Here is a 20,432-nt window from a genome sequence, read left to right as displayed (position 1 = left end):
ATCAACTCATCACAGACAGTCACCCGGAGCGGGAATCGAACCCACAACCTCCAGGCCCCTGGAGCTGTGTGACTGCGACACTACCTGCTGCGCCACCGTGCCGCCCATACAGAAATATTTTAACATCTATATATGTAATCTACACAGCAAATTTGCCCATGTTAAATCAACACTAAGGAGAGTGGCGTTGCAGGTAGTGTTGCAGTCACACAGCTCCAGGGACCTGGGGTTGTGGGTTCAAGCCCTGCTCCGGGTGAGTGTGAGGAGTTTATTGTGTTCTTCCTGTTTTTGCCTGGGATTCCTCTAGGTGCTTGGGTGTTCTCCCACAGTGCACAAACGTATGTTGGTAGGTAGATTGGCCACGGTGGGCCCAGAGCCTACCCAGATTCACCGGGCGCCAGTCCTACGTAGGGTGACACAACTAGATAAGCAGTTACAGACAGTGAATGAATAAATTAACACTAGTGTTTTTTTAAAACACTAATAGTGTTGATTTAACACCAGTGAATTTGCTTTGTAGTGTAACTCTAGTAGTGTAATATTATGTGTGCAGATCAATGAGGTCTTAATATAATGTCTCTGACAAGCTTTGGTTAAAGTCCCACAAGGATCAAACAACATATCAGCGTTTTCTCCCTGTCTAAACAGTCCTGTTCTGAATTTAGTTTAGTATTCCTTTAAATGAGAATGAGCCTCTGTTTTCTCAAAACACAAGGCTCAAGGAGCAGAAACACTGATATTAGTATTTCAGTTCTCCTGATCTCAGATCTGTACTTTTATTTCTCTTGTTATTTTACTTGCAGTGTATGATTTGCTCAGTTAAACTTTGTCTTTCACTCTCACGTGTATGTGGGCTATGCTGTGATTGTAGAAACTTAGATAACACAATAGAATAACTTTGAATTGCCTGCTACTACTTTATCTACTTGAGACCCAGCCCAAAATCAGAACCCCTCATTTGCAAAATCTAAGTAGATGATCATATTTCACAGTTTGTGACTTTATAGGTCTTCCATATTCACACATTAAATTGTGCACATGCATTGGACAAGTGATTTTTCATAAAATGTCCCTTTTTTAAAATCTTAAGAAATGTTTTTGACAATTTTGTATTGAAAATACTACCCTTGCAGGTCTAGAAAATTGAAAATTGCACTCTGGTAAGTTGCAATTATTTAGACCCACCAATAAAGAACTTCTGTGGCCATTGACTTACTAAATTTAGTAAATGGATATGAATGAGTTAAAGCAGGCGAGGCATTAAAAAGGGTGCCGGGCGACAGCTAAGAACAAGGTTAAAAGACTTTTAAGTTGATGATGTCTTTTAATAGATTGATATGTTAATAATGCAGAGAGGGAAGAGAAACTTAGTGCAGTAACTAATGGGACAGCATTAGTCTTGCATTCCCCCGGCCGAGGTGAAGAGTCGGAGGCCATGAAACATTGATGCGCACCCCAGGCAGTGCTGCTGAGGGACTTCAGATAGAGAAAGAGGGGCTTTGGTAGAGATCAGTTACCGGGGACAGATGGGAAGCTGAAGAGAATCAGAGCTAAGGAACATGTGGTGACGCTCAGAAAGGGCACATGGTTTTCCGAAACTTTTCAGAAAAAAAATTTAGTGTGGAGCTTAGTTACATCTGAGCTTGTTTTGCAGAGCTGGAAGATTAGAAGTTGAGGTCGCACAATATATTGTTTACTTATTGCCATTGCATTTATATATTAACCTATGCCACAAATCCTGTTCTGACTGGTCTAAAGTGATAGAAATTTGTGTTATACCTTGAATAGTCGTGTAGCCCTATAAGACTACTGTGATCTGGTGGTCTACCTGGTCTGGGTTTGTGTGAATGTGTGTGAACCATAGCTTTCCCCTGGCCATGACTGGAGTGATTTCAAAAAGTAGCTTCACCTAAATCCCCCAAACACAAATAGAATCAACTTCTCTTTCTCAGTCTCGCTCTCTTTCTTTCTCAGTCTCGCTCTCTTTCTATCTCTCTCTCTCCCTCTCCCTCCCTCTCTTTCGCTCTCTCTCACACACACACATTTATCTGCCTTCTTTTACATCTTTCTTCTTTCTGGCCCTCAGAATTTCTCCCTCCGTCTGTCTCTATCTTTATATTATTCAGTTTCTCTTTCTCATACTCTCTATCTCTTTTTGTCTTTCTAAAAGGCAGCCCAGTAGATATATCATGACAGAGACAAAGCTGAGAGAAGGAATCTCAACCACTCAGGTACTGCTGACAGGAGTAACTGATGTACCAATAGGAAGAGGATGAGAAAGAGAGAGAGAGAGAGCAAGAGATGTAGAAAACATGAAGATAGAGAGGGAAGAGAGAGAGATGGAAAAAGAGAGCATTAGTTAAAGAAATATGGACACACCAAGAATGACAGAGAGAAAGAATAGTAAAAAGGGAAAGCAAAGCATGCAGACAGTGATAAAGTAAATGATGGTAATATAGAAAGGAAAAAAAATTATGTAGTGTCATAGAGAGGGAAAAAGAAGAGACACAAGAAGATGAGGAGACACTTTTTCAGGAAGAGAGAGAGAGACAGAGAGAGAAAACGAAATATGGAGACAGAGAGGGAGTGAGGGAGGGAAGGGAAAGAAAAGAAAAACAGGCAGCATTTTAATTGCTTTTTTAAAAAGTGGAGATGAAAAACAGAGTTGGCCCAGAGGCGTATGGTGAAATTCTAGCTGGAAGAATTGCAAGAGCATATGAGAAAGGAAGACCTGAGGCACAGCAGGGAGATGAGTATTGGTTTTTTATAAAGCATTTTGCATCGATTTCCAGAGAAGGGGGGAAAAGAAGGGACAAGGAGAGAGAGGGGATAGAGAGAGTGAATGAACTAATACAGACAGGGAGGAGAGAAAGCCAGAGAAAGGGGTGAGGTGAGGGGTGAGGCATACATGGGGGAAAAAAAAAAATATATATATATATATATATATATATATATATATATATAATTCATTCATTATCTGTAACCGCTTATCCAGTTCAGGGTCGTGGTGGGTCCAGAGCCTACCTGGAATCATTGGGCGCAAAGCGGGAACACACCAGTCCTTCAGAGGGTAACACAGACAAACACACACATTTACTCACACACTCACACCTACGGACACTTTTGAGTCGCCAATCCACCTACCAACGTGTGTTTTTTTTTTTTTTGTGAGAGGAAACCAGAGCACCCGGAGCAAACCCACGCAGACACGTGGAGAACACACCAACTCCTCACAGACAGTCACCCAGCGCGGGAAACGAACCCACAACCTCCAGGTCCCTGGAGCTGTGTGACTGCTTATATTATAATAATTTATTAGTATGGTGTAGGGCCTCCTTTTGCGGCCAATACAGCATCAATTCGTCTTGGGAATGACATATACAAGTCCTACACAGTGGTCTGAGGGATTTTAAGCCATTCTTCTTGCAGGATAGTGGCCAGGTCACTACGTGATGCTGGTGGAGGAAAACGTTTCTTGACACACTCCTCCAAAACACCCCAAAGTGGCTCAATAATATTTAGATCTGGTGACTGTGCAGGCCATGGGAGATGTTCAACTGCACTTTCATGTTCATCAAACCAATCTTTCACCAGTCTTGCTGTGTGAATTGGTGCATTGTCATCCTGATACACGGCACCACCTTCAGGATACAATGTTGGAACCATTGGCTGCACATGGTTCGTGAGTCCTTGGCAGCCCATCTAGCTCAAGTATTGGGCGAAGGGAATGCCATGATATGGCAGCCCAAACCATCACTGATCCACCACCATGCTTCACTCTGGGCATGCAACAGTCTGGGTGGTACGCTTCTTTGGGGCTTCTCCACACCGTAACTCTCCCGGATGTGGGGAAAACAGTAAAGGTGGACTCATCATAGGACAATACATGTTTCACATTGTCCACAGTCAGTCCTGTTGGATGTGTTTCGTCCTTCTTGGTGGTATGCTGACATTACCCTGGATACCGTGACTTTTGATACATCACAAAGACTTGCTGTTTTGGTCACAGATGCGCCAGCAAGACGTGCACCAACAATTTGTCCTCTTTTGATCTCTGGTATCCATAATGTTGTGTGCATTGCAATATTTTCAGCAAAACTGTGCTCTTACCCTGCTAATTGAACCTTTACACTCTGCTCTTACTGGTGCAATGTGCAATTAATGAAGATTGGCCACCAGGCTGGTCCAATTTAGCCATGAAACCTCCCAGACTAAAATGACAGATGTTTCAGCTTCATTGTCCAACCCGTGTGTGTGTGTGTGTGTGTGTCTGGGTGTGGGTGTGGGTGTGTAGCAGCCTTAAAATCTTGCTTCAATAAAATATATAGAAGTTAATATATACATTATTATGTAGAAATACCATTATATAGAATAAAGCAAGTCTAGAACAAAGTTACACCTAAGGAACAGTTTGAGACCCATGCCTAAGTCTGATGAAAATAGGATTTTTTATTGCCATTACATATAATATGAAAGTAGGTTGAACCCATGAACACATTAAATGGTAGGTTTTAATGTAAAACTAGACTTAAAACTAGAGATTCATTATATATTAACTGTATATTATGTGGCAGGTACTAGACTGTGGGTATCATAACATTTACAAAATGTCATAAATTGAGACGCACAAAGGCTCATTTATACTTTCAAGGTCTGTACAATAATGGAAACATTATTAACACAAGGCACTTGTGTTGTAAGTTCACAAGATTACACAGATCTTTAAAGCATCCACTCATCAAACACCTAACAGCTCATATAGTTCTCTGTTCCTCAGAATGACATGTTGAGAATTATTTCCAAGAAAAGCATCCTTTACTCCTTAAAAGTGCCTTAAAGATTAGCCTAACCTATGCACAGATCTCTGTGCAGTTAGTCTCTACCGCCATTCATAGGTTTGTGATATCAGAAACTTGGAATTTTTTGGAAGTGTGAAATGTTCAGCCACTGCTTATTTCATATATAATGCATCTTTTATACACATGGGCCTGTTAATAAATTTAAATGATTGTTTTTTACTGGAGCATGTCTTCAAATAAATGGGAATAATAAACATAAAGGGAGATTTTCAGTCGTTGCTTTTGTATATCTGATAATATTCCCATAGCACTTTAAGTTAAAGAAATAGTGAAACTTTTAAAAAGCTAAATTATTTCATTTATTCATTATCTGTAACTAATTCATTATCCAATTCAGGGTCGCGGTGGGTCCTGAGCCTACCTGGAATCATTGGGCGCAAGGCGGGGAATACACCCTGGAGGGGGCGCCAGTCCTTCACAGGGCAACACAGACACACACTCACACCTACAAACACTTTGGAGTCACCAATCCACATACCAACGTGTGTTTTTGGACTGTGGGAGGAAACCGGAGCACCCGGAGGAAACCCACACGGACACGGGGAGAACACACCAACTCCTCACAGACAGTCACCGGAGTGGACTTGAACCCACAACCCCAAGTCCCTGGAGCTGTGTGACTGCGACACTACCTGCTGCGCCACCGTGCTGCCCCAGCTAAATTATTTGTTACCAATATTGCTGTCATCAGCAAGAAATTCATTATTGGTGTTTACCTGGGTGTTGTATTTCCCACTTCTCTCTGTTCCCCTCTTTTCTCTTTTTTTTACATGGAGACAGGCTGATCATTTTGAATTGTTCCACACTAGTTTTTTTTTATTGCTGCTGAATCCTGTGTGGGTGGCACAGTGGCGCAGCAGGTAGTGTTGCTGTCACATAGTTCCAGTGACTTGGGATTGTGGGTTCAAGTCCCACTCCGGTGACTGTCTATGAGGAGTTTGGCATGTTTTCCCCATGTCCACCTGGGTTTTTCTTTCGGGTGCTCTGGTTTCCTCCCACACTCCAAAAACACATGGTGGTAAGTGGATCGACTACTCATAAGTGTCCATAGATGTCACCCTGCGAAGGACTTGCGCCCCCTTCAGGGTGTGTTCCTGCCTTGCGCTCAGTGATTCTGGGTAGTCTCTGGACCCACCGCAACCCTGAACTGGATATTCGATTATAGACAATGACTGAATGGATGCCTATCATGATGTTTGCACCATGCCCTCAGCCAAGATAGAGAAGGAGAGATAGAGAAGGACGGAAAGAGTAAAGAAAGAGCATCTTTGAAAATAGGTCAGTATTCTCTACCAGCTTTAAGTCAAAAGTTACTGACAAGAGTGGATGAATATTTTTCATAGTGAGATTCCTCCCACACCTGACAGAGCTTTAACAGGGTGTGTGTGTGTGAGAGAGACAGAGAGTTTGAGACCTTAAGTTCTTGAGAGCAAACACATCTGTGTGTACCGAGACTCCTGTTTCTCTCTCTCTCTCTCTCTCTCTCTCTCTCTCTCTCTGTCTCTGTCTCTCACTCTCTCCTAACCCACCTCTCTTATTTTCTCTCTCTCTCTCTTTCTCTCTCTCTCACTTTTGGCCTCCTAACAGGCTTTGACAAGCGCTCAGGAGGGAACAGCCTGAACGAATCTTGACTTTCTTATGATTTCTCTTTGAGGTTGTGGTGCTTGGTCAGCTGACCCAGAAAACCTCTACAATGATTAAAGCAGAGATTACATCGCCATGGCGATAACACCGCTGCTCACCATTGGCTGGAGTGAGTTCTGAGCAGAAGTCTGGCACTGACAGGAAGTGTAGTTTCTTATCAATGTCATATCACTACATACAGGCTACTACTGTAAACCAGTAATACCCAGAACATAACACCAGGACAGACCCAATTCATTTCAGGTTTAGCCTTTTCTATTTTGGTTAATCAACTAAAAGAAATAAATTTGCATGTAGTTCACATTTTTCAGTTAATTTTTTAGAAAATTAAGGAATTTCCTCAGCGACTAATGTGCAGCATCCACCTGAATGGTAAAACATCAGTCAGTCCTCAGATGTACATTAACCACACATCAGCTGTTAGTTAGAGAACTGGGAGCACAAAACATGAGCACACACTGGATAGAGCACTGGCCCATCACAGGGAATCACACACACACCTGTCATTTTGGACTGTAGGATGAAACGGGAACAAAAAAAAACACACAGACACTGAGAGAACACATCAAGCAGTTCACAGACAGTGAGGCAAGGTTCAAAACCCAGGATCCTAGAATCCAGGAGCTGTTTTTGTGACACAGCCTGTCACGAAACAAATTAATTACTTGCATTTTTTATATATGTATAACAGATTTACATGTTTGCAATTAATCACTGCAACCACAAGATATGTTTTAAACTTTTGAACTTTCTTACACTTTCACAAGAAAAGAAAAACCTGAGCTGTGAATGTGTGTAAAATGTACTTCAAAATTAAATTTGCTACCCACACTGTTTAAAAATAAAAATACATTACATGAAAGTTACAGTAAAGTGAAGAAAGTGAGGTGGAGAAATGAGAGAAGAGGAAAGAAAGTATGGAGAGGAAAATAGAAGAACAAAGTAAAGGATAAAAAAGAGAAATGAAAGGAAAGGAGAAGACGAGGTGAGGGTAAGGTAAGGGAGAATATTTGAACTGAAAAAGAAGTGGAGAGGAGGAGAAAGGGATAAAAAGACTTGGCTGGTAAGAAGAGAACAGATGAGGAAAAAAATGTAAATAAAAAAATAAATGATGAGAAAGAATAAGAGGAGAGGAGAGGAAAAGATTGCAGAAAAGAGGACAGCAAAAGAGATGAGAACAAAACAAAGGAAAAAAAGAAAAGGAAAGGTAAGTAAAAGAAAAGGGGAAAATTGTAGAAGAAGAGAAGAAATTAAAGGAGAAAAGGAGAGACAGGATTGGAAAATGAGAAAGGAGAGGAAAGTTAAGAAGAAGAGAAGAAAGGAAAGGTGAGGACGACCACGCAGGGAAGGAGAGATGAAGAAGGTGCTCCGTCGTGTCTCAAGGCAAGAGGGAGACACAGGCCATGAAAGCTTACAGATTACTGCAATTTCCATCCCAGGATATGATGGGGCCCCATAGCCAACATCACACACTCACACTCACACTCTCTTTTTATCAGTGTCTCTCTTACTGTAGCTCCCTGGCTCACCTTCCTCTTTGCTCACATTTACACTCATTCAAATAATCACTCCTTCATTTGCAGTCCGCATTAAACAGGTCAAACATGAAGCAACAGGGGCCTGATTAACTTCCTGTGATCCGTCAACAAATAATGTATACTGACCACAAAGAATATGCTCCGTCTTTGAGAGGGAAAAATCTTTCATTAAATAATGGAGCATTTTTTGCTTTGTGGATATTTTTGTCCTTCAAATGAAGCTTTTGAATATATATTTATATTATGATGTGCTTCCTCCCACAGTCCAAAAACACACGTTGGTAGGTGGATTGGCGACTCAAAAGTGTCTGTAGGTGTGAGTGAATGTGTGTGTGTCTGTGTTGCCCTGTGAAGGACTGGCGTCCCCTCCAGGGTGTATTCCCGCCTTGCGCCCAATGATTCCAGGTAGGCTCTGGACCCACCGTGACCCTGAATTGGATAAGCGGTTACAGATAATGAATGAATGAATGAATTAATTATGATGTGCTTAGATTGGGGAAAATAAGAATTTAATAGGTTAAATACACTGCTAAGTATATGTTGTTGCAGCCTCTTTTTTCAGGGAAAAAATTTTGCAACACTTACCCATATGAAATGGCAACTGTCCTCCACCCCAGTGAATGCAGTAAACTGGCTGTTCAACTTTTAGCAGCAACAACTGCATCATCTCAGCCCAATACTGACCCATGGGCCCCATTTCGAATGACCCTTGTGTAAACAAATCTGTAAACTGTAGAGTTGCTATTGCTGTTAGACTCACATCTCCATTTATTTTTGAATGTTTTATCATCTGGAAACCTCGGGTGCCGTGTACAGTGTGTGAACAGCTCAAACCAAATAGACCAATCAAAATAGTCCATAATTGCTTGCAAAAAGTCTGGGTTTTTTTTCCCCCATTCTCCTGAAAACTCATTTTGGTGATGACAGCCTGTGTTTGTGCACTGCCGCTATAGTTTATTATTATTTGAACACTGTTATGTTGACAAATGTTTTTGGGAACACATTAGAATTAGCTGATTTATATATAGAGGTTGTTTTGTATGTGTACATTTATGCGCATTTATCCCCATGTTGAATTTACTCCTACAGGCAGGCGAAGCAGAGATCAGTGTTGACTGCATCCTGATCCAGCGCAGTAGGTGTGGGTTTAACACTGGAGCTCCTGCGTTGCACACAAACAAGCGGTCATGGTCCTTAGCTGACGAACGGCACTGAAAAGAGCGCTGAATATAGCACAGCGTTTCTTCAGCGTCAAGAAAATAGTGTCATTTCTCTCCGGTTAGCAGCGTGTCATGTCAACAGTCACCATGGCCGATTTGTGTATGAGTCACTTAATTGATATCTTCGTAGTGAAATCGTAAACCGGCACCTCTGCCAAGCCCCACTCTCGTCTGCCAGAAAAGGCAGCATTGTGTTATTCTCTCCGAAGCACAACAAAAAAGAGAAGGAATACTTCAAACAAGTTCCTTAGCTCCAGAAATACGCCTTGAGCTTCTTGTTTCAACCCAGAGTGCTAATACGTTTTTGGCTCGCTCCTAATAAAATTGAAATATAAATGGTAATTGTTCCATGCATTTGAAGGAGGCCGCCCTTACTCCATTAACTGAGCTTGTATGTGTGTGCGCATGCGTTTTAATTTGCAGGATCAGTCGTCTCTTTAACGGCACCGAGCCCATCGTCCTGGACAGTCTGAAGCAGCACTACTTCATTGACAGAGACGGAGAGATTTTCCGCTACATCCTCAGCTTCCTCAGGACCTGCAAGCTGCTGTTACCCGATGACTTCAAGGTACAAACAATACCAGCTCCAAAGTTTATCAGAACACATTTAGCATTGGTTATTGAGTTCAGTGTAGCATCAGCAACAAAAAGAATTTCTGTTGAAACAGAAGGCTGTTTTTCCCCTGCCCCTAATTTTCTGAAGTCTCTCATGGAACAAAGTTCCCAAGAAGGTCCTTGTTTTGTTTTCTTAGTTTCTAAAGTTCTCTCTGTTGTAGCTCTAAAACACCACTATTGGAATACTAGAACTGCTTGAGCTCTAGATCATTCTCTGTAGGAGTCCTAATGGAACTCTGGAACCCTATGATGGAATTTTACAAATTTTTACATTATCTGATGGATTTTGAGGTCTAGTTTCAGGAGTTCTAGACTCTGATGTTGAGATTCTAGAGTGCAGATCAGTTTGTTAAATAACTTGTGGAACTCTGCCCTGTTTATCAACTGTTTTTTTTAGTACATTAGTGTCTTGGTGTAATACTGCTTCAAAACGAATACTGCTTCCCCTCTCCTGTGCATTATTTTTTTTCTGTCTTTCTCCACCACTTTGTGAACTTTGTGGACTTTGTCTTTTTTTCTTTCTACCTTGTTGAACTTGGCCTGACATAAACACACAATCTCAAACACACACACACAAACACAGGCTCCACAGCCATGTGTATTTGGGCCACAGCAGCTCAGTGAATTCAGATTAACTCAGGGAGACTTCACACACCTGGCTCTTGTCTTTCTCTGCGCATGAGGAGACCTTCCCCAAGCTCACTGCTCCGCTTGGATAAACTTTGTGCGCGCACACACACACACATACACACACACAGAGTTGCCTACATGCTGCTTTGTGAATCCATGAGAAGTGTACAGCATAAGCTTGTCGACAAGGTCAAGGTCTTATGTTTAGTAGGTTATTATGGAGAAAGCTCTCATGAACAATAGTGTTCACCAGCTCAAGAGACTTGCTTTACCACCTTCTGCAGTGGTCATTCATGTCTGTCCTTTTCTATTACAACCAGATCTTATGTTTGCATATTATTTGTATTAGGATTATCTACAAAACTGTCCATCCTCCTCTGGACCTGGTTTTATTATGTCTGTGGGCTGTTTTACAATCTTGCATTGTGTGTTGTAAACTTTATAGAGGTAGAACAAAATGTCCTGAATTTTAACATACACGATACTGTGCAAAAATGTCTTTGGCTGATTTTAAAAAATGGGTAACACTTAACCCTAGGTAATTTTTCCTAAGGTTGCATGATGCTTATATAAGCTTTTTAAGACCAACATAAACCTACAAGAACATTTATAAAGGCATATGCCAAAAGGTGTCATATGTCACAAAGGCGTCTCTAGTCAGTTTTAGGTTTTGGCATCAACTCTCAATTCTCCTAAACCACATAGGCACAATGGTGGACCTCACAGGGATAACCAGGCCTTTGAAATAATTTTCCATGATGTTTTTCGGTAGTATTTACACACAAAAGGAAAGGAAACATGCCTAGTTGAAACTAACGGCTCATAGCTCCTCATGCTTTCTGATTTGCCTGAACTCAGTGGAGAAAAAAGATACATGCAAATAGTGGCTGGTGGGAATAAGCATGTTCTTATCTGCTCGGCATCACTTTTTGGCGCTGCCCCCTGGGCACATGTGCTGGCAGCTATGCCCAAATATGTTTCCCTAAATCAATGAGAAAGTAGAACCCAGGCGGTTTGGGTTTCACATGCAGCGGAAAATAGAAAATTTGTTTGAGAGAGAGAGAGAGAGAGCAAATCAGACTGAGAGGGGGAGAGTGAGAGAGAAAAATGAAAAAGGATAGTGTGCTGCTAGGATACACCAGTAAACAATAACATATTGCTGCTGTATGCTGTGTGTGTGTGTGTGCGCACGTTCACTGAAATAAATGTGATACGGCTGGTTAATTTTATGTAGCAGTAAGTAACATCATGAGTAGGACATGTTTTTAAAAGGCCTGTATGCTCTATTTTTCTCAATTTTGTGTGTTTGTGACCAGTTCCCAGACTTTCTTTAAACTCGTAATCTTTCATTTGTCTGTTGTTCAAACAAAAATATTTAGAAAATAAATTATAATCAGTAAAATTAACATTTTCCTAATTTTATCTTATGCAAAAAAAAAAATTTCCAATCTGAAACACACTTATAAATTCAGCTTGAGCAGCAGGACTGCACATTCACGTAAACGCGTTGGGTTTTGTGACACCACAAAATAATCAATTTTAAAATGCAGTGAATGAGAGACTACAAAATCTCATTAATTACTCATTAATATACCTAATTATACCTAAAGGATACCTAATACAATAATATTTTACAGCCCTAAAACAACAGCATTGCACCTGGAATGTGTGCTAGCCTGAGGGCATGTTCCAGAGTCACCATCTTTACTGCAGCTGGATCACATGGAAATCAAGGCCTTCGGTCTGCCTCTCACTCTCTACCTGGACTGGGTGTGTGTGAATGTGTGTAAACCATCACCCCTGCCTATGACTGGAGTGGTTTCACAAAGTAGCTTCACTTAAATCCCTCAAACACAAATAGAATCAACTTCTCTCTCTCTGTCTTTCTTTCTCTGTCACTTCATCCTTCTCTTCATCTATCTTTTTTATTTGCCCTCCCTATCTCTGTCTCAGGGCAATCAGGCTGGATCCAGCAGCCTGACTGTCTAAATGTCCTGGATCTAAGTTTGTAGGATGGCATTTCTCTTTCTCTAAGCAATCCTTTTGCTCTTTGTCTTCCTTTTCCCTCTGTTTCCATGTTTATATCCTTCTTTCTTCAGCACTTTCACCAACATAATTTGTTATGTTGATCTTCAGGGTTCGAGATGACTAAAGTGCCGGAGGGAGGGAGGGAGGGAGGGAGGGAGGGAGGAGAGAGAGAGAGGGAGAGAGAGAGAGGGAGAGAGAGAGAGAGAGAGAGAGAGAGAGAGAGAGAGAGAGAGAGAGAGAGAGAGAGAGAGAGAGAGAGAGAGAGAGAGAGAGAGAGAGAGAGAGAGAGAGAGAGAGAGAGAGAGAGAGAGAGAGAGAGAGAGAGAGAGAGAGAGAGAGAGAGAGAGAGAGAGAGAGAGAGAGAGAGAGAGAGAGAGAGAGAGAGAGAGAGAGAGAGAGAGAGACAGACTCTTAAAGCCAACCAGCTGTACTTTGATACCTTAGCATTCCCCACAGCCATATGCCAGAGAGAGAGGGAGAGGACAGAGCCCTCTTAAAGATGAAACCAACCAAGAGCTTTACTTTGATACTTTAGCATTCCCCACAGTCATATGCCAGAGAGAAATTAATTGTGTGAGAGAGAGAGGGGGAATAAAGACACACCCCTTCACCTCACTTTCATTCTCTTAAATATTAGAGCATCTGTTGCATCACAGGGATGACGACAGGATGCTGTAGGGACTAGAGCTCTGGTTTAGGTGTGTTGTAAGGCAGTTTAAAGTTGTTTTGCCCAGGCATCTGTCTGATTCTGGAGCAATTTTGGCGAGGGTTTCAGGTAAGAAGCATTCCTGCCTGAGAGAGAGAGAGCGAGAGAGAGAGAACTGAGGCAAAATAAAAATTAATGATATATTGAGTGAGTAGCATATTGTCCCCTCTCTCTCTCAAGCTTAAAGGTGTTTTCCTGTGAGTTTTTAGTTGGTGAATGGAACCATACATCTGAACTGTGAAAAGCTTTTATATTTCTATGATTTCATTATAGAACTGTGTAAAATATAAGAACATAATGTAAGCCCTGGAGATGAAATTGGGCATATGTAATAAACACAATTTTAAAAGCTACAATTAAAATATAATAAGGAATTATGTACAATTATAAAAGAAATAATTAGGGAAAAATATATTACCTAATTAAAAGTACAGAATATGTAGACTTAAGTGTACCTCCACAGTGACAGTTTTTCAGAAAGTGTACACACCTGATTCAATGCATCTGCAGATTGTCATGTTTACTGGGTGTATTTTAAGCCTGAAAAATGCTTGACCATCGTGAACTCATGCCATAGATAGTTTCTGGACAACAAACACCATTGTCTTTAACATAAAATACGATTGATTACCATAAAAGGATGTAATGACAGAAAACCTATTCGTTCAGAACATTAATAAAGCAAATGAGCAGTTGCCCATTGATTTCTGTTGTAAGCGTGTTGTGAGTCAGTGGGATATTTTACTTTTAAAGCACAGGGAAATGATTGTTCTTGATAATCAATCATGTGCCTCAGCTCCAGCAAATCAAGTTTGCTGTAAATGCAGTGGAATGTTTCATTAATGATGGCAGTGAAGGTGTCACTAATTCAGCAGCTCACTCTCTCACTTTTTCACAAAAGGTTTAACATCTCCATGGACATAAATTGCAGCAGTGCTTCAAGCCATGGAGATTTGAAAATCTTTTATCCCCTATTTTCCTCTGCCCCATTCTCTCTTTCTCTGTCTCTATCTCGCTCTCTCACTCTCTCTTTTACTCTTTGTCTTGCTCCCTCGCCTGCTCCCTCTCTTGTCTCCAGATCGTGGCATCGTTCACAGAAACGGTGCAGGAACGCTGCCATCTGGACTCGTGGGAAATTAAAGGCATGAGCGGGAGGTGCAAATCACCCCTGGCTAGGCTCCCCCCGAGGGGGCAGGAGGAGGGGGAGAGAATGGGGGGCCGTTGGCAGAGTGCCACGCAAAGCTACAGATTGCTGAGACGAAGGAATGCACAGGCAGCAGCATTGTCTGTTACTCTGATGCTCCATAGGCTGTCTGCTGGCAGCGTTTCAATGAGGAATTCCTTCATTCTAACTTTACTATACGTTCCAGAGAGTGGGCGTGGTGGATACATGATAGGTTCAGTTAACACTCTAAGACTGAACTAACAGAGGGCATCACTTGATGATAGTGTAACAAGTCATGTAGTTACAGAAGGTCAGAATACAAACACCATTCCAGTTGGCCATCTTTAGGCTTAGGTGTCACAAAAAAGCTTTAAATAAAAGCTAAATATTAATTTTTATGGAAGAGCAATTTTATATTAACTTTTAAAAGTTTAGTATATTTTTAATTCAATAAAATTGAATTTCAGCATCTAGATTTATACCAGGACTCTGGTTTATCTCTGCCTCTTTCCCACTGAAGGACTTCCACCTGCTGTATGAAGAGGCTCGGTATTACCAGCTGGCCCCAATGGTGAAAGAGTTGGAGCGGTGGAAACAGGAGCGTGAGCAGCGGCGTCTGGCTCAGCCCTGTGATTGCCTGGTGGTACGTGTGACCCCTGATCTGGGCGAGAGAATCGCCCTCAGTGGGGAGAAGGTCCTCATCGAGGAGATCTTCCCGGAGACCGGAGACGTCATGTGCAATTCTGTTAATGCTGGGTGGAACCAGGACCCGACACACGTGATCCGATTCCCTCTGAATGGTTACTGCAGACTGAACTCAGTACAGGTAACGCATATATAAAAAAATATCTTTAATAACCTGACAATAACAACACAGATCTTATATTAGATTGGCAGCAACTTCAATAATCTGTTAGGTAACAATACAGGTAAATCTTTTACAACTACTCTAATAATCTGGTACAGCTGATTCACATATAACACCTTTGTAACCTGTCAAATAACAGCTTAGTGTAGGTAATACTAGACACCAAGTAATTCTAACACTTTTATAAGTGCTTTAATAGACTGCAAATAACAACTCAACAACTCAGTCAGTACAACTTGCAGCCATATTAATAACCTGCTAATAACAACTCAGTACATGTAAAGCAGCCACAGCTACTTTTGCAACTTGCTTACAATTTGGTACAATGTTTACAGCAACTCACTCTAAGGGTTCACTTGGAAAACATCTGGGAAAACTGCAGTAAAAAAAATAATATCAAACTTAATGTAAGGCTTAGCTTTTTAGGTGACTGTCATGTACAATGATTAATAGAAAAGTCCTTCTAGAAATTCTGTACACTCAGGCAGTTATTTTTACTTATACAAGACCAGGCTCATGTGTCTTCAACTGGAGAGAGACCTGTGAATTTGAAACTGACAGCCACAGTGATATTCCAGAAATATCCCACTGGAACCTATTGGTAAAATCTGAACAATCTTAAAAATTAAATAAGCTCAAAAAGTGTACACATATCTCTGCAGTCATGGTTGGCTTTCCCCACCTGCAGCTTTACAAACAAACTGATCATCTCTGCTTATTGAAACACAGGACTCTTCCGGACTGCTGCTTATGAACATTAAAGTGTGTCTGTGTGCATGTGCGTGAATGGGTTGAAGTGGGAAGTCCAGTAGTGCAATTGGGTGGCACTCAACACACTCACAGCAAGTCAGCAGACACCTCTGTCTAGACATTTGTTACACACATACTCACACCCACACCGTTACCCTTCAGCCATCTGTCCCTGCGTCGATCAGATCTTGACCATTTTCAGTGTTAGAGTGAGAGATGGACACCTTCCGGGAACTGCCTCAGATTAGTGACAAACAGACACGCACAGAGCTCCTCACATGCTCTATGTCACATACACAAGCACACACAGACACACACATACACAATTTTGCTCCACAACCCAATTCTAGGGGGGTTTTATCCCCTACAGCCCAGGGGCACTGGGCCTGGAGATCTTAAGTTCACATGCAGCTGCTCCAGAGCATCCTATTTTATTTGATGCTTTTCTGCAAAAATCATTCAAGCTGTGTGATTTGGCCCACAGTGTGTGCACCTTAATTTGTTTATAATGAACTCTGTATTTAGGTGTCTATAAACTTTTGGAATATTGGAATTCAAAAGCAGTCATATGTATTCTTCTTGCTCACCGTGTCAAACCAGGGACAAACACACACCCACAGTTTTTCGCACATCACTCCTCTTTCCTCTGTAGCTATGTTTTTCACTTCTTTTAGAAAAGAGAGAAGGAAAAAAACAGAACCAGAGAAAAACGATATGCATAATTTACACACTCTTACTTTTAAAGACCATGCTCCTCTCTCTCTCTCTCTCTCTCTCTCTCTCTCTCTCTCTCTCTCTCTCTCTCTCTCTCTCTCTGTGCTTCAGAAAGACTCCAGCACCATGCTGCCCCAAGCAATTCAAACACACGTATTGCATTTTTTAATACCATACTTACAATTTCTCAAACAGCCTAAACCGCTTTGTACTTCTTTTATAGATTTTTAAATGGCTTGCAATATAATTAATTGGCCGCATCAACTAACACAACATTTTCTCTCCCTCTCTGTTTACCGCTGGAGCTGGGCTCTCTCTGAGCTCACATCCGTCTCAAATGGACGAGGAAGGAGCTTTTAAGTGTTCTCATTAAAGACACCCCCCACAGGACACGCACACACACACACACATATACACATACATACACACGAGTGTGCACTCATGCCTTAAGCGACCGAATGAATCTTTTCTATTTTCATTAAAGTCTGAGTGACCTTTTGACCCCACAGAATTAACTGAGCTTTACCTGATGTAAAGAAGTGTTGCAAAACATTTTGCCTAATGTTACATCTTCTACCAGACATTCTTAATTTAAAATTGCAGAAATACTGGACATAGAATATATTTCCAAATGTTTTAAGATCCTGTACATACCATATTTGTGGTAAATGCTGAATTCTTAAGGGCAGTAGTCAGCCTAAAGTAAGAAGACAAGTTCACATTCACAGAGAGTGTTTGTATTTGAATTTTACATTTTTGGGCAGGTAAGGTTACCCTCTGATTTTAAAACCTGTTTATAGCTTCAGAAATTGCAAAAGAAGCTAAGTAAACAAAGTCACGTTCCTGATGACATCACAGGATTCCACTGAGTAATAAAAACAACCTGCTCTACACTGTGTTGGAGAGCCAAGAGGGAGACAGGCAGATAGAGAGGAAAGAGAGGTAGAGAACGTGGGGCTAGACAAAGAAGAGATGGTATATTAAATGAAAGATAAAGAGGGGATAAAGAAACATGGAAAATAATACGGGGCAGAGAGAAACAGTAAAGAGAGACAGTAGAGAACTAAGAGAAAAGGAAATGCGATGAAGTAGAGAATCAGTAGAGAGAGAAAGAGATAAAAGAATACAGAATAAGGAAGTATTAAGAGATTGAATATAAGGGGATAAGTCGAGTGGAAGGAGAGAGAATAAGAATGAGCAAAGGAAATTAAAAAACAAATAGAGGGAGAATGAATTAGATGGAAGAGAGTGTGAGAATGGACTAGCATGTGGACTCCTGTGGTCAGTGTGTGTGTGTGTGTGTGTGTGTGTGTGCATGCTTGTGCGTTCCTATATGTGTGTGTGTCTCTCTCATCCCTCAGCTGCAGCTGTCTGAGCAGCTTCATACATCACTGTGATTGAGCGCAGGGATCAGCGCAGATCCGATCTTTCCTCCATCACAGTGACAGCAACAGAACCGCAGAGAGATAGAGAGCATGTCCCTGCCGACGCCTCTGACACACACACACACACACACACACACACACACACACACATTTACTACACACACTCACTAGAGGTCTGCTTAAGAATGGAACTTGTGCACATGACTTTAAAACATGACAAAATCAGACAGAGATGTTAAGTTCGGCCTCATCCAAGCATGGTGAGCATGTGTTAGCAGCAGTTCAAAATTATGTGGTGGTACCTAACAGGAATCAGATGCTAGTCTCCATCAAGCTTGGAGCAGTGTGTGACTATGCTTTCATTGTTATTCTCTATTTCTCCATTGTTATTAGGCTAATAATTAATGTCTTTCTGGGAAACCACCTCAGAGATTTATTTTAGATAAAATTGCATGAAAGTTATCTTATTGATTAAATAATAGTCAAAAGGAATAGTCATAAAATTCGTCAAATTAGTCATAAATTAGTCAAATTACTAATAGTCATAAATTAGTCAAAAGGAAACTAATAACTCCTTGATGCTGAAAAACAACACACCCTTTTTCATTCAGTGTTCCATACAGTACAGAAAATGGCTTTAAATGATAATAACACCTCTGCATTGCTCACCAGTGGCTGTGAGGTTTTAAAATAAATTTTAGGTTAGTCTTCATGATTGAAACATCTCTGTTATTAGCCAGTTTAACCACAACAGCTCTGGACTGTTCTGAAACTCATTCTTGTTTGTGTGAAATGTCTCAAATGAGAATCACTTGTTATATTTGCTAAATAAAAACTGGTGGACAGCATTTTTTGACAGTTCTGGTCATGCATCCATTTAAAGCTTTTATAGCTTAACTTTGGTGGCAGAGACATTTGGTATTGACAATAACCTTCTGCCTCAAATGTTTGGCCCAAGAGTTCTACCTAGTTCTACTATGTTTAGTATGTTTACTGGATTTTGTCTCCTGTTGCTGCACTGTGTTCGGTTTTGTAACCGTGAGTTAATTTCAATGTGGGACCGTTTATTTCAAGCAACATTAAAAACAATTTGTCAGATTTGTGTGGTGTAGTTATCAAGGCTGGCTATGCAAGATCATTTCTGCAATAGTTACTGTGTGTGTGTGTGTGTGTGTGTGTGTGTGTGTGTGTGTGTGTGTGTGTGTGAGTGAGAGAGAGAGAGAGCGAGATTACTGAGTGAAATGCTTGGGCAGATCTGATCATTAAAGCTCCATTCAAACTCAGCATAAACCGTCTGCTGCTGCACACACACCACAGAGGCACTCTCAGTCCATCAGCAGGACAGACAAAAACAGCACTTTAAGAGACAAGGAATTTAAGGAAGGGAATTTAATTTTATAGGGTTTTTTAGTTAATAGGATTTTTTGCATTGTTTTTAATGTTTTTTTGACAGAAGTCATGATCCAAACAAAATTGAGTTTGAGCTCAAATAAACAAACAGTAGTCACTGATGCCCTCTCATGGTTGATTTATGCTTCTGTGTTGACTCAATGCAGAGCCTACATCATAATCTTTAAAAGTGTCCTATATCGTTTTAAGCGTTTATATTTGTGCTTTGGTGTGTCTGCATCACACTGTAATTACACTGTCAAAAAACGAATGCTGAAGTGTGGAGGGTTAATATCTCTGTTCAACCTAATCCATGTTCATTCGATGGATCAATCACAGCCAATGCAGTCTGTGTCAGCATTGCATATCTGGAAAGGTATGTGTTTGGCTACGGCGTAGGGTTCACATCTATGAGGGTCCTATGCTTTGCTGCATAATTTGGCCAAGAATAAATTGGCCTTAATTTTGCTCTTAACAGGCCAAGACAAAAACACATCTAATTTTCATGTAGCACAAAAAAAATCGTGTAAGCTGTACAAACTCTATACAACCATTGCAGTGAGTCCAAGAAAATGCTATCTGCAGTTATGTAATAGATATAACTGCTTGGACTAATCAAGACTGTGCCTTAGTATTTAGCATGAAACTTTAATGTGAGCTGAATGAATTTGTATGATTTGGTTGCTGTATTTCCGGAACAGTGAGTTTGATGTGTTTTGGGACAGAAAAATGTAAACAGAGACAGGCCTCTTCACTCAGGGATTTAGTGATACCTCCATTCCAAAAACACACTCAGAGGGATTAAAGAAGATGAAAAAGAATGAAAATCTCTCTCTCTCTCTCTCTCTCTCTTGTTCCCTCCTCTGCTACACTACAACACCAAGAGTTGTTTCTTCTGCAATGAAGGCCATAAACGAGAGT

At 40.9% G+C, this 20,432-nt stretch overlaps 1 protein-coding gene across 7 annotated transcripts in view; it reads left to right on the top strand.

Annotated features, from left to right (window-relative positions):
- The window catches only part of LOC136709594 (BTB/POZ domain-containing protein kctd15), a 33,925-nt gene that overhangs the window by 7,814 nt on the left and 5,679 nt on the right, over positions 1-20,432 (top strand). For 5 of the 7 annotated variants that reach the window (XM_066684949.1, XM_066684951.1, XM_066684950.1 and 2 more), the window contains 2 exons: positions 9,685-9,829; positions 14,926-15,231. In XM_066684949.1, coding sequence (XP_066541046.1) covers positions 9,685-9,829; positions 14,926-15,231 — 451 coding nt within the window. Of the gene's footprint in view, positions 1-9,684; positions 9,830-14,925; positions 15,232-15,780; positions 16,393-18,098; positions 19,176-20,432 lie in introns of those variants that run through there. The other 2 variants (XM_066684953.1, XM_066684952.1) reach the window with 2 other exon arrangements.

The sequence above is a fragment of the Hoplias malabaricus genome, chromosome 11 (genome assembly GCF_029633855.1).
Source record: "Hoplias malabaricus isolate fHopMal1 chromosome 11, fHopMal1.hap1, whole genome shotgun sequence".
NCBI lineage: Eukaryota > Metazoa > Chordata > Actinopteri > Characiformes > Erythrinidae > Hoplias > Hoplias malabaricus.
The sequence above is the reverse complement of the archived record's forward strand: the minus strand, read 5'-3'. Positions and strand labels throughout refer to the sequence as shown.